General features: G+C 42.3%; 1 protein-coding gene across 1 annotated transcript; it reads right to left on the bottom strand.

Annotated features, from left to right (window-relative positions):
- Positions 1 to 6765: 6765 nt before the first annotated feature.
- LOC140128649 (olfactory receptor 11A1-like) lies at positions 6766 to 7713 on the bottom strand (the record flags this gene model as incomplete). The annotated part of the gene is made up of 1 exon (XM_072150347.1): positions 6766 to 7713. A coding segment is annotated over one exon (948 nt), but the record flags the coding sequence as incomplete, so codon positions are not given.
- Between the last annotated feature and the right edge of the window lie 5490 nt (positions 7714 to 13203).

The following is a 13203-nucleotide window of genomic DNA, read 5'->3' on the forward strand; positions in this document are numbered from 1 at the left end:
AATCTCTTGCTCACCTGATAGAGAAGTGTATGGTCAAGGTAGGAATAGGAGAAGGAAAGAGAGTCCAATGTCCAGCCAAGTCAGGAACACTTCATTATTCTTTATTTAGGCACATATTTAAAATCCACAGCAGGGATGTCACGCTGACGCGTTTCGGACGGACTAGCCATCCTTAATCATGGCTCATCACGAGCTGATCTTTATCTCACATTCTCCAGGAATAGGAGGGGACAGTGCTCCAGATGCAGGGGACATGACCTTGATTCCCTAACTGCCTCATACGGATCAAAAAGGGAATTCCTCCCCTAATGACAGGTTTGAAGATTTTAAGTGTAGGATTGTAGGGCAGGTTTTCCATGTTCATATTATTGGTGCAAATCTTGAACCCAAAAGTTGGGGATTGTTGGAATTTCATATATATGTCATCGTTCACATTCTGTTTTCATTTTAAAAAATGCATCTAAAAAATATAAAGGTCTTATTTTTATGTGAAAATGATGAGATCAATTGTTATTGCTATTTTTATTCTCTATTCTACAAGCGGAACTGTTTTCTTCTCTTGACCTGGTCCATCTGTGATCGTTCAGAAATAAACCTTGAAATTCTATAACAATGTAGAAGTATTCTTACTTCACCATGGAAAGAAATACTGGCAGTCCCCGACTTAAGGACACCCAACTTACAGATGACCCCTAGTTACAGACAGATCTCTCTCCCCACTGTGACCCCTGGTGAAGCTCTCTAGATGCTAATACATTACTTTAGTTTAGTCCACGGCTGCAATGATCAACTGTTCGGTGTCTGCAATGAAACTTTATTGTCAATCATTATTATCTGAACCACAAATTTCAAAATCCAGTTGCAACAAGGACCAAAAAATAATTTGGCTTGTGTTACACTTACTATAAAATGTACCCATTCCGAAATACATACAAATCCAACCTAAGAACAAACCTACAGAGCCAATCTTGTAGATAACCCGGGGACTGCCTTTGGAAGGGTTAAGTGGGTCCAGGAGTTTATGTATCCTATTGTGGTGACTATACCATAGGATACTGAAAATAGTGTACTTGACCATTTAATGTCCTGGCATGGAGACCTTTCCATAAAAGTTAACAGGTACCAGGACTTAACTAGCGTTGTTATATATATGTTGGTTGTCTATTTGGAGACAGTCTGTCTGCTCTTTTTAAAGGGATTTGTTAAAAGTTAGTTTTTAGATGTTTCTATTTTTCTGTGATTCTTTTTTATGCAGTATGGATAAATTGATAGAGGACATTTATCAAATGTTTTCTGGTAGCTTTTGGTGCACTAAAAGTCAGATATTATGCACAGCAACATTTAAAAAAATTGCATAAAAAGACGTATAGCCACTCCAGGTCAACCCTGGAGTATGAGTGCTTCATGCTGTTTTCTTTCTTTCTTTTTGTTTTTTTATTTTTTATTTTTTTTAAGCCTCAGGAATCCATTAGCATGTAAGAGAGACCCTAATATAGGCAGCCATTTTATGGCCATTTCATGGCTGATATAAGATCTAGGGGCTCAATTATATAATGGGGCAGATTTACTTACCTGGTCCAGACGCGATCCAGCGGCACATTCTCCGATGCTGATTCGGGTTCTGACGGGATTCACTAAGGTTGTGCGCCCGATATCCACCAGGTGTCGCTGCTGCGGGGTATGTGAGTGCTATTATTGCGACACAATTTTAAAAAAAAATTCTGCGGTTTTTCAGAATCCGTCGTTTCCCGATGACAACTCCCCACCCCCCATTATTGTCACGTGAAAGCCGGCGCCGATGCACCACAATCCGATTGCATGCGGCAAAATCCTTGGGCAATTCGCCGCAAATCGGTAATAAGTGGGAATTCTTGCCTTATAAATGGGGTTGGGGCATCAGTTGTGTTGTGCAGGAGTCAGGTGGATACACGGCTGATCGTCCTACTGAATAGACTGTTAGAATTTGTATTATGCACAGGAAAAATGCAGTAAAGAAAAATAAGTGGCCATCATTACTTTAAGAAATGACGGTCAGTCAGTCCAAAAAATTGGAAAACTTTGAAAGTGCAGTTGCAAAAACAATCAAGCGCTACAAAGAAACTGGCTGACATGAGAAGTGTCCCAGGAAAGGAAGAACAAGAGTCACCTCTGCTGCGGAGGATAAAAGTCACCTCTGCCGTGGAGGAGAAGAGTCGCCTCGGCTGTGGGGGATAAGTTCACCTGAGTCACCAGCCTCAGAAATCAGAGGGTAACAGCAGCTCAGATTAGAGAGCAGGTCACTGCCGCACAGAGATCTAGCAGCAGACACATCTCTACAAAAACTGGCTTTACTGCTGACACTGTTGGGTGTGATGGTGTGGGGGGGCTGTGCTGGTGACACTGTTGGGTGTGATGGTGTGGGGGGCTTTGCTGGTGACACTGTTGGGTGTGATGGTGTGGGGGGCTGTGCTGGTGACACTGTTGGGTGTGATGGTGTGGGGGGCTTTGCTGGTGACACTGTTGGGTGTGATGGTGTGGGGGGCTTTGCTGTTGACACTGTTTGGGATTTATACTGAACCAGCATGGTTACCACAGCATCTTGCAGCCGCTGATATTCCATCCGGTTTGTGTTTATTTGAACCATCATTTATTTATCAACAATACAATGACCCCAAACACCTCCAGGCAGTGTAAGGGCTATTAGACCAAGAAGGAGAGTGATGGGTGCTATGCCAGGTGACCCGGCCTCCACAATCACCAGACCTGAGCCCAATCAAGATGGTTTGGGGTGAGCTGGACTGCAGAGTGAAGGGAATACAGCCAACAAGTGCTAAGCATCTCTGGGAACTCCTACAAGACTGTTGGAAGACCATTTCAAGGGACTACCTCTTTAATGCCAAGTAATCAAAGCAAAAGGTGGCTACTTTGAAGACACATTTTCAGTTGATTCACACTTTTTTGTTAAGTATATAATTCCACATGTTAATTCATTTTTAAAGCACATTTTCGTCAGGTTTCCAGAATATTTCAGATTTCCGTTGAATTGCCCCGGGATTTTGGCGCACGCGATCAGATTGTGGCGCATCTGTGCTGGCTTTCACATGACAGAAATCAGCTTCGGACAATGCGCCGTGGGATCGCGAATGGACCGGGTAAGTAAATCTGCCCCAATGCGTTTTGAGCCACAGCTACGGGCGCTTCATCACGTCAGTGCATGTGTGTGCAATGCTGGGGATTATGTACTATGTATGGTTTAATTGTACCACCTATTTCTTCTATTGGTCAGAGGAAGCTAAACTTTGAAGTTCATGATGACGACACTTGTGGAGATAATCAGCAAGTGTTTTTGACTTTTTGTTTCCAATTGGTTCCCCAAAGAGCGTTTCTTTAGGACGGCTGCTTGTGCCTTAAAAGTGTCTTCCTCAGTGCAGTTTTTCTCTTTTGTTGTCTGAAGAGAACGTTATCTTCATAGTCTATATCACAAATAGTATCCACTTTTTTGAAATGTTTGGATGTAAAGATTTGGTTTCGTTTTTTCTGTTTCCAGATCTAAAAAAAAGTTTTTTTGGAGGTTTTACTTTCCAAAGTGAAAGACATTCCCCACGTGTTGTTATTTAAAAGCAAAAAGTTATTTTTTTTAGCAATTCAGTTTTAAAAAAGTCATTACACACAGAGGGAACTCTATAGCCCACATTTATCAAAAAAATGCAAATTACACTATGTGCAGTTTCCTTTGGTAGAGCAGGGTGCGCCTAAATCATGATTTGTGGTGCATGTTCTTTTTGAATTCGGCCTCCCCAGTACTGCTCCGGGAGAGTGAACCATTTGTTTTTGCCGCACTTTGTTCATGTTGCACAATTGTGATACGGACAGAATTGTGGCGCACGGGCCGACTAAGTGGTAACAGCCCCTTAGGGTGTAGATTTTTCTGTCTCGTAGAGAAACAGAGCAGCGGTGTCACAAAACTGGCGCAGCCACTTTATAAATACATGTACAAATGGTTTGCACCTTCTTTCTAGTGAAAGTCAGACAGAAATCCCTTTCAAACACTTTTGTAAATGTGGCCATTATCTCAGAACAGATCTCAGAGTAATTACCCAATAAACCCACAACGACTTTCTAAGGCCACAATTTCTGATTCAGTAGGCAACAATCATAGGTAAGACTGTGCTGACTCGGCAGATGTCCGGAAAGCAGCCATTGACATACCCTGCAAAGAGGGTAAGTCCCAAAAGGTAATTTCTAAAGAGTGCTGTATCCAAGCATATTAATGGAGTGGAATGGAAAAGGGGTCCTATAAAAAGGTGCAAAAACAACCAGGATAATGAGATCTTTGATAGGACTGTTAAAAAAAGACGATCCAAAGATTTGGGGAAGATTCACACAGAGTGGTCATTGCTGGAGTCGTTGCTTCAAGAGCCACCACACACAGATGTATCCAGAAACTAAGGGGTTGGGGTGAGGCCAATCGGACCCCTCTACCACCATTTTTATTTATAAACATGTATTCAATATTTTTTAAGTTAAAATCCTTAATAATGTTGAAGAATTGTTTGTATATGTTTAGGGTACAGTGGTGCTAAATGATACAGGGTCCTTATTCTGTGACCAGGTTGTAGTGGAGGGGTTGGTAGACACATCCTGCACATTTATCATTTTCATATAGTTCATCTCTACAGTATACTATAGTATTTTTATGAAATGGGTTGTGGGGCGACTTCCAGCCGTCCTACTGGCCACTTATCTTATAATACTTATAATAAGCATAACCTCTATTTTACCATTATTCAGGGCAGGATTTAACCCATAAAGCAAACTTAGCACATTTTTGGGGCCCCCATGAATCAGGTGACTCAACACTTCAGGACATTAATTTAATTTAGAGCTATGGAATAGTAGGGGTCAATATTTCTTGTTTTATTACTTGGAGTGGAGAATTAGATTTTAATTTTGTTTATATCCCAAAAATTCAGTTTCTATAAACCAATCAATAGTCTTTGTTTATGGTCTTAAGATCAGAAACCCTCTGACCACTGGAAGACATTTACGGTACCATGGCCTGTATGCCAGTTTTCTGGTCTGGGGTCAGGGAGTAAGAGTTCTCCTTATAGAGACTTAGCCAATTAAGGCCGCCTTGCAGGCGTTTAGAGACTTATAGCCATTGATGCTCCACCAGGGGATTCTGGCATGCTGTTGGATTAAAGCCAAACCAGTATATCAATTCCAGAAGAAACAAATTCCCAACTGAAGACATCACTGTTTTGTGTGTATTCAACTACAGTGTAGTCGAAATTCCTGATGCATGGTCAAGAACTTCAACTTTTATTCCACCCTTTATCACTACCATGATAAATGAGCAGGGAGTTGTCCGGTCCTGGTGCAGGGCCAATACTAGATCCAATATATCCAGCATTTACATTTCCACTCTTAATCTAGGGAAATAAGAAAGGTTGTTGTAAAATTATGAACAATTTATATGATCGCCCCCATACAACCTCCTTGTTTGTATTATGTAACAATTTCTGGAACACCAAATTAGCCAAATATACTCACAATAAATTCAACAAAAATTAGCACAGAAGGGGGTGAGTGTAAACAATGTTAAAATATAACTTTTAATAACTCAATTAGTAAAATCACAATATCCAGTGTCACATACCTATTATTCGTAAATGAGACACCATACGCAAAAGAAAAATACTCCAAGGTATAACGATTATGCAACGTCCAAGGAAAGCCACTTCAAGGAATAAGGAGTAGTCTTACTGTGATTTGGATGTAAAGTGCATCAACGGGCTGTAGAACGGGATTCCAAGGGAAGGGGGGGGGAATCTCCTCTCCCTAATGGTCCCTTATGACTCCCGCCCTTACAACGGCAGTCCACAGCTGTCCCTGTTGGACTGAGACGTGCCCCCTACAAACGCCAATATCCCTAACGTCCCTGACGCGTTTCGTGATAACTCCTCAGAGGGTCTTAAAGTGTACTAGTGCTTTATGCCGGCTATTTGTGAACAACAAGCCTGGCATCGATTAAATGCACTGTAGGCATGCAGGAAAGATGGACAGAAATGCTGTCAGCAAGTGTCCCATAGAAAACTGTGGGTCTCCGGTCACAGTGGTGGACCTGGTGACCCCCTATGTGCAGGCTGGCATGGTAAGCGCCTACCATAGCCGGCATAAAGCACTAGCACACTTTAAGTCCCTCTGAGGAGTTATCACTAAACGCGTGAGGGACGTTAGGGATATTGGCGTTTGTAGGGGGCACGTCTCAGTCCAACAGGGACAGCTGTGGACTGCCCTTGTAAGGGCGGGAGTCATAAGGGACCATTAGGGAGAGGAGATCCCCCCCCCTCCCTTCCCTTGGAATCCCGGTCTCTAGCCCGTTGATGCACTTTACGTCCGAATCACGGTAAGACTACTCATTATTCCTTGAAGTGGCTTTCCTTGGACGTTGCATAATCATTATACCTTGGAGTATTTTTCTTCTGCGTATGGTGTCTCATTTACGAATAATAGGTATGTGACACTGGATATTGTGATTTTACTAATTGAGTTATTAAAAGTTATATTTCAACATTGTTTACACTCACCCCCTTCTGTGCTAATTTCTGTAACACCCCGAGTTAATCATAACCAGAATAAGACCATCAACGCCAATGGAGGTTGTTTACTCTGCCATTCAGGTGACTCTTTTGTTCCTGTTTTCTCCAACTATAAATGAATCTACTTCACATATTAGTGACAGTGAGCTAATAATAAACTGTACATGTTGTGGGATTTATTCATTCACTTCCTCCAAATCTTTCCAGCACATAAATAGTTCTGCATCGCCATTTTGATTTCTTGGTTCCTTAAGCCGTATATAATAGGGTTAAGTAATGGGGTAACCACAGTGTACATGAGAGATAGCATTTTGTTGACAGTGGTGGAATACCCTCTGCGGGGCACTACATATATTACAAAGAGGGCCCCATAATAGGTACACACGACGGCCAAGTGAGAACTACATGTGGAAAATGTCTTCTGCCTCCCAGTGACGGAGGTGATCTTCATGATGGTTAGGAAGATATAACCATAGGTGACCACAATGAATATGAAGGGGATGATGGTGACCACACCTGAGAGTGAAAGCACCTCATACTTTACTATGGAAACATCTGAACATGAGAGCTCCAGGAGAGGTCCAAAGTCACAGAAGAAGTGGTCAATGACATTGGGACCACAGAACCACAAGGTCTGAATTAAAAATATGGGAATAAGGGTGAGCACAAATCCTAGAGACCAGCAGCCCACAACCAGGTATAAGCACAATTTTTGGTCCATGATGATGGAGTAGTACAGTGGACTACAAATAGCGAGATATCGGTCATAGGACATTGCTGTCAGGAGAAGACATTCAGTAGTGGCCAAAGACCCAAAAAAGAAAAACTGAGCTATACATCCTGTGAGGAACAAACTAATACCATCTGCCAACGTAATGGTCACCATGACAGGGACAACATTTGATGTGACCAATATATCTGAGAAGGAAAGGTGACCAAGAAAGAAGAACATGGGAGAGTGAAGACGATGGCTGGTGGACACGAGCATGATAATGATAAGGTTTCCCATTACTGATACTACATAGATGAGAAGGACCATACAGATGAAGAAGAACTTGTAATCCTGTAGATCTCCAAACCCTCTGAGGACTATTGTGGTTAAGAATGTTTTATTCATTGTATATCTGGGTAGATGATTGGGTCACATAAGATGAACGATGATGTCAAAAAATTTCCATGTTCATCGGTGAAACGTTTTGGAAACAGTTTAGGGGAAACAGGAGACATCTGTCATACAAAAGAGAGGACCACAAATAATTACGTCATTAGTCTACGTGTAAAGGAAAGGAAGCATTACACAATGGCCATTCCCATTAATGACCGATCCTGCAGAGCTCGGGATGCTTTTTAGCCAACTCAAGATCTCTCCTCTTTTCACAATTAATTTACAAACAGATGAACAAAAAATGATCCCACTACATAAACATAGTCATTAGATGGCCTTATAAGACAAGAGGTGATATCGATGACCACTTTGTCCTTCTCTTCCAGTCTATGGGGCCCCGAAGAGAATAATGGGCTCCCAAGGGCAGAGCATATTTTTTTTCTTTCTCTACCAATAGTTTTAAACTATTATAACATCCATGAAATCTTGTTAAACAATAATATAGCATTAGGTCCTGCTTTTTCACTGTTCCTTGATGAATAGGATGAATTTTGCCATTGTGTGGGTCCTTCTAATCTTCAAGGCAATGGGTCACATCTGGATAAATCCAGTCCTGCTGAGAGTGATGTGCTGCTTGGGATGAACTACAAGTCCTTCTTCCTAGATGGAAGGTTGGGGGACTGTTAAATGGAGAATTGAAAAGATCCAAATGTACGGTGTCACAGAGATGCACTGCATCTTCACGTGACTTGGGGTGAGACTGCATGGGGTTAATTTATTAAAGGTGTACTCTCGTCTGGGCATTCACATTCAGTTTCATTTATCTGCCATATATAAACATTTCTTCAATTATTAAAAAAAATATTCCTGTGTGAAGATAATTTCTCATAAATGTAGCAATATTGACCCTTAGAAACGAGATAGCTTCCTTGGATACGGCCACCTCACACTCTGACAGCGGTGGCCAGACATGTGCTATTGAGTCCTGCCTGGATTCAGCAATCATTACCCCAGGATGGCTGTGGGACATGCAGTAACTCCTGGACATTTCATCTACAAAAACTTTTTGTGTCTTTGTGCAATCCCTCCAGCAGAGGTGGTCGTATCCAAGGACACAGTCTTGTTTCTAAGAGACAATATCACTACATTTATGAGAAATTATCTTCACACAGGAACATTATTTTTAATAACATCAAATTGAGGAAATGTTTATATATGGCAGATTAATGAAACTGAATGTGACTGCCCAGACGAGAGGAGAAGAGCCCTTTAAGCCTACTCAATCTTGCACTTACCTTTCACCCAGAACACAAATTGAGCATACATTCCAACCCAGACAGTCCTCACACTCCAATAATACATGCTGCCACCACCTATTGGATTAAAATGGGGATCAATAGGAATCCCACTCTACAACTGCTCTTGCCTCTCAAGTAGTCACTTTGTTACTCCACTAGACATGCACACTCGGCTCTTTAGTAGTCACCTTGTTACCCCTGTAGACACGCACTCTCAGCACTGTAGCAGTCACACAGCTAACCACACTTTACAAGGCTAAGGAGTTGGAGAGCATACAGAGACCAACATTAAAGTTAACGCTTTAATACAAAAAGGAGTTCAGTGCTTTTAAAAAGATGCTAAAAAGTTACAAAGTAAAATGACACAAGACGGCAAAACAGCTACAAAATAAAAAAAGGGAGACAAATAGCAGAAACTTACAAATTAAAGTAAATTGTGATTTCCCTGGAGGTAGGAGAAACATGGAATTTGTCAGCTCGGCCACCTCCAATATGTGACCCTGTATTCCAGTATACGACATGATTTTATAGGTTTTCTGTTTGGTTCAGGTTTCAGAACTGATCATTGGTTAATAAGTCAACGGGGTCTTTCAGGACTGGAGAAAATGTTGATCAAGGGGAGAATCTAGGAAGGGTAGGTGGGTGGGGGAGAAATGTCCATGTGGTGGTCCCTTTGAGGTCTGCTAAAAAAGGCCTGAGGTCAAAGGTTATCAAGATGTATCTCACCATCCAGTCATAAACTGGGTCAACTTGACGAACAGTATCAGAGAGGCTAAATGCACCATAATTGAACAATTTGTACTTAGTTTAATATTTTCATGACTTGCAGGTCATCCGCATCTGTTTTCTGACTGTTGCAGGGGCTGAGTGATGTTGTACCAGACTTACTTCAGACCCCAACAACCTGCACCATCATAATACTGGGATATCAGCATATGCAAGGGGGACTGGCCTCGAGACAGCTGGGTGCAGAATGACTGCTATCTGCGTACCCGATGCAGCTACACCCATGTGCATCCACTAGCTCAGTCCTATCAGATTTCTGAAAATGTGATTCAGCAGACTTATACAATGTTTCTCCGTGATACAGTTTGTGTCTGTGACTATTTACCTCGACTACAATCCTGAAGCTTCATGTGAAAACTGATGAACGTGATTGGCCGCGGCCGCCGTCTTCTTTGACACAGTATCACCCCCAGGGCTTAATAAATAACCGGTGAGAATTCCCTGCAGCCTCGTTATCCGTCATTACACTAATTATTTACTAGAAGTGTCTAATCTATAATAAACCTTCTGTAGTAAAACAATCTCCGGTCCACGTCCTGGGAGACGTCCTTTGTTTTCCTTCGTGTTTCTTGTGAAATATAAACATTATAAATACCTTTGCATTGGGCGAGGACATATAATGACTCTTATATTACATTCTGTTATTCCTGAAGTGTCTGTGCAGGACAAACAAACATAAATACATGACAAGGGATAGTAAAATACAATGAAAATGTATGTAGGGTTATGTATTCATATACTTTATATTGGGAACCTTAGGAACAGTGAGATGGATCAGTATATTCTAATTTGGGCAGCACTGTGACTCAATGGTTAGCACTTCAGCCTGGCAGCGCTGGGGTCCTGGGCTCAAGTCCATGCTTTTATTGGTTTCCTCCGGTTTCCTCCCACACTCCAAAACATACTGTTAGATTTGTTAGATTGTGAGCCCCATGGAGACAGGGACCGCTGTGTAATCTGTAAATAAAGGAATTATTATTATTTTGAAGGCGGATGGTCAGTTTCCATTGTTAGATGCAAATTACTTCATTATATAGATGACATAGATATCAGGGCATGTCATGGCTCAGTAGGGTGTCAGCGTTACCATTGAAATTTTGTATCTGCATCAATATTAATGACATTATATGTATAGGTTAGTTATATGTATATAGGTTCATTAGTCTAAGATGGGGGAAAACCCCTTTAATAGGAAGGCTAACATCTCCCATGATAATGGTTGGAATCTCACAGGATAAAAACTGAGGGAGCCAAGAGGCAAAGTGGTCAAAGAACTGATAAGGTGGCCATGAGGATGGTAGTATACAGCCACATGAAGGAAGAATGGGCAGAAAAGCCTAAGGGTAGGATTCTCAAAAGATGGGAAGGAGAGAGATGACAGGTGGAATGACCTAGAAAGTGCATCATGGAGAAGAGAGCATGCCAACATCTCCTTCCTGCCTATTGTAAGGTCAGAGGCGGAACTGGGAGAGGCAGGGCCCCATAGCATACTTCTGAATGGGGCCACCTACCCCCTTTCCGTTTTACGCCGCATCACGTCAGGGATTGTGTCGCACGCGATCGACGCTGGCTTGCACACGACACAAATCAGGGGGCGGGCCATCGGACAACCCGACGGATTTGGACTATGTGCAGGATTTAAGATTTCAAATTTTGTCGCAAGACACACACTTACAAGCACCAGGAAGAAGAAGGTGAACTCCGGCGGACCTCGGCGGGGGAAGCGACCGATGTAGGAACCCGGGCGCACAAGCTACGTGAATCGTGCCGGACTTCATCTTCATTGGACTGTCCGGATCGGGGATCGCGACACGACCGGGTAAGTAAATGTGCCCTAATATGTATATAATGGTGCACATCCTCCTATCTTTAGTGTGTCAGGTCAGATGTTAGGGCCCCCTGGCACTGTGGGCCCCATAGCAGCTGCTATGGCTGCTTCTGGTGTAGCCCCTGCGTAAGATCTAGAGCAGTGAGAGAAGTATAAACCAGTATAGGATAAAGCAGCAGGGAAGCCAGTGTCATCTTGCTGGATCCTAGTGTCATGGAAGGCCAGAAGGTTAACGTACTTAGAAAAAAGAGGTGATAAAAAGGTTGTATTTTAAAGGGGACAAATTTAAAGGGGTTGGTCGTTGGAGGAGAAGGAGGGATACACTAGGGGACATGTATCTTAGTTAATTTTTCTTTGGTGTATAATTGAGACATTTGGATGGTCTTTTTTGCGCCATATGTATGTTCATGTTGTTTTTCTTATGATACATGTTTAGTTTTTCCTGTCCTGGAAGGTGCTTCCTTTGGTGTTTTCTTGAGACTTTTTGTTGCAGATGTCTCATGTCCACATGGACACGAGCCACATGAGGGGGATATATGCAGGAGTGGAGACTACTCTAAATTTTGGAAACATGCATTTATGGCTGTGGTCTGCATTTTTTTAACACTCTAGCTACAGCCCAGGAAGATGATGACATATGAGGGTGTGGCCACACGGGGCATTTGCGTGTGTTTTTAAAAACATTACAGAAACGCATGTGTTTTGCATGTTACCGTGCATTCGGCTGCTTTTAAAGTGTTTACCTACATTGCTAGAAGTGTAAATAGTTGTGAAAATCACAGAGGTGCACGGCTCGTTAGTATCATAGAGAGTAATAACAACTGTGTGTTTTAACGAGCCGTGCACATGTGTGACCATGGCCAGATTTCTCTCCACTGGAAGTTAACAGTAGCTTTTTGTACATGACAGGAAGCAGAGATCCAGAAAACCATGAGGAATTTATACAGAAAGTATATTAGAAATGTGTATAACTTTTCTTTATACAAACAATATCAATTATTTGTTGAAATGGGATTAATCCTTTAAGTTGAATTTGTATGTTATTTGGAACTCTATATTTTATAATTCTAAGCCCAGTCAAAAAATGTTTTGGTCTCTGTGATAATTGGATTTTAAATTCTAAAGCTGCTCCTAAGGAAGAGAATGTCCATTACAGTTCCCAGATGCTTTCCTGTTTCCAGCGTTACCAGACGCCTCCGTGTTTCCTGTGTGTCTCCAACGTTTCCAGCCACTCCTTTACTCCAGTGTTTCCAGACACCTCCAAGTTTCCAGTGTGTCTCCAGCATTTCCAGACGCTCCAGTCTCCAGTGTTCCCAGATGCTCCTGGTGGCTCCCGTGTTCCCATCGTCCCCTCCATGGACCTGTCCGTTCCTGTCTGCCTGAGTAGTGTGCCAGCTGCCTGCTTGCCTGCCGTGAGTTCCAGCTCATCCTTCTAAGCCGTGCTCCTGCTGTCATCCCAGGCTCAGACTGTGTCCTACACCCTCTGCTTCCATGGCTGCCACTGCAGGTTTAGTTGCAGATATTTATAGATCAATGTATCACCTTGAAATGGGTGATTAATTGATAACCACTGCAGACCTAGACCCGTGGAACGACCTAGTGGCA

Source organism: Engystomops pustulosus, chromosome 4, assembly GCF_040894005.1.
Source record: "Engystomops pustulosus chromosome 4, aEngPut4.maternal, whole genome shotgun sequence".
Lineage (NCBI taxonomy): Eukaryota > Metazoa > Chordata > Amphibia > Anura > Leptodactylidae > Engystomops > Engystomops pustulosus.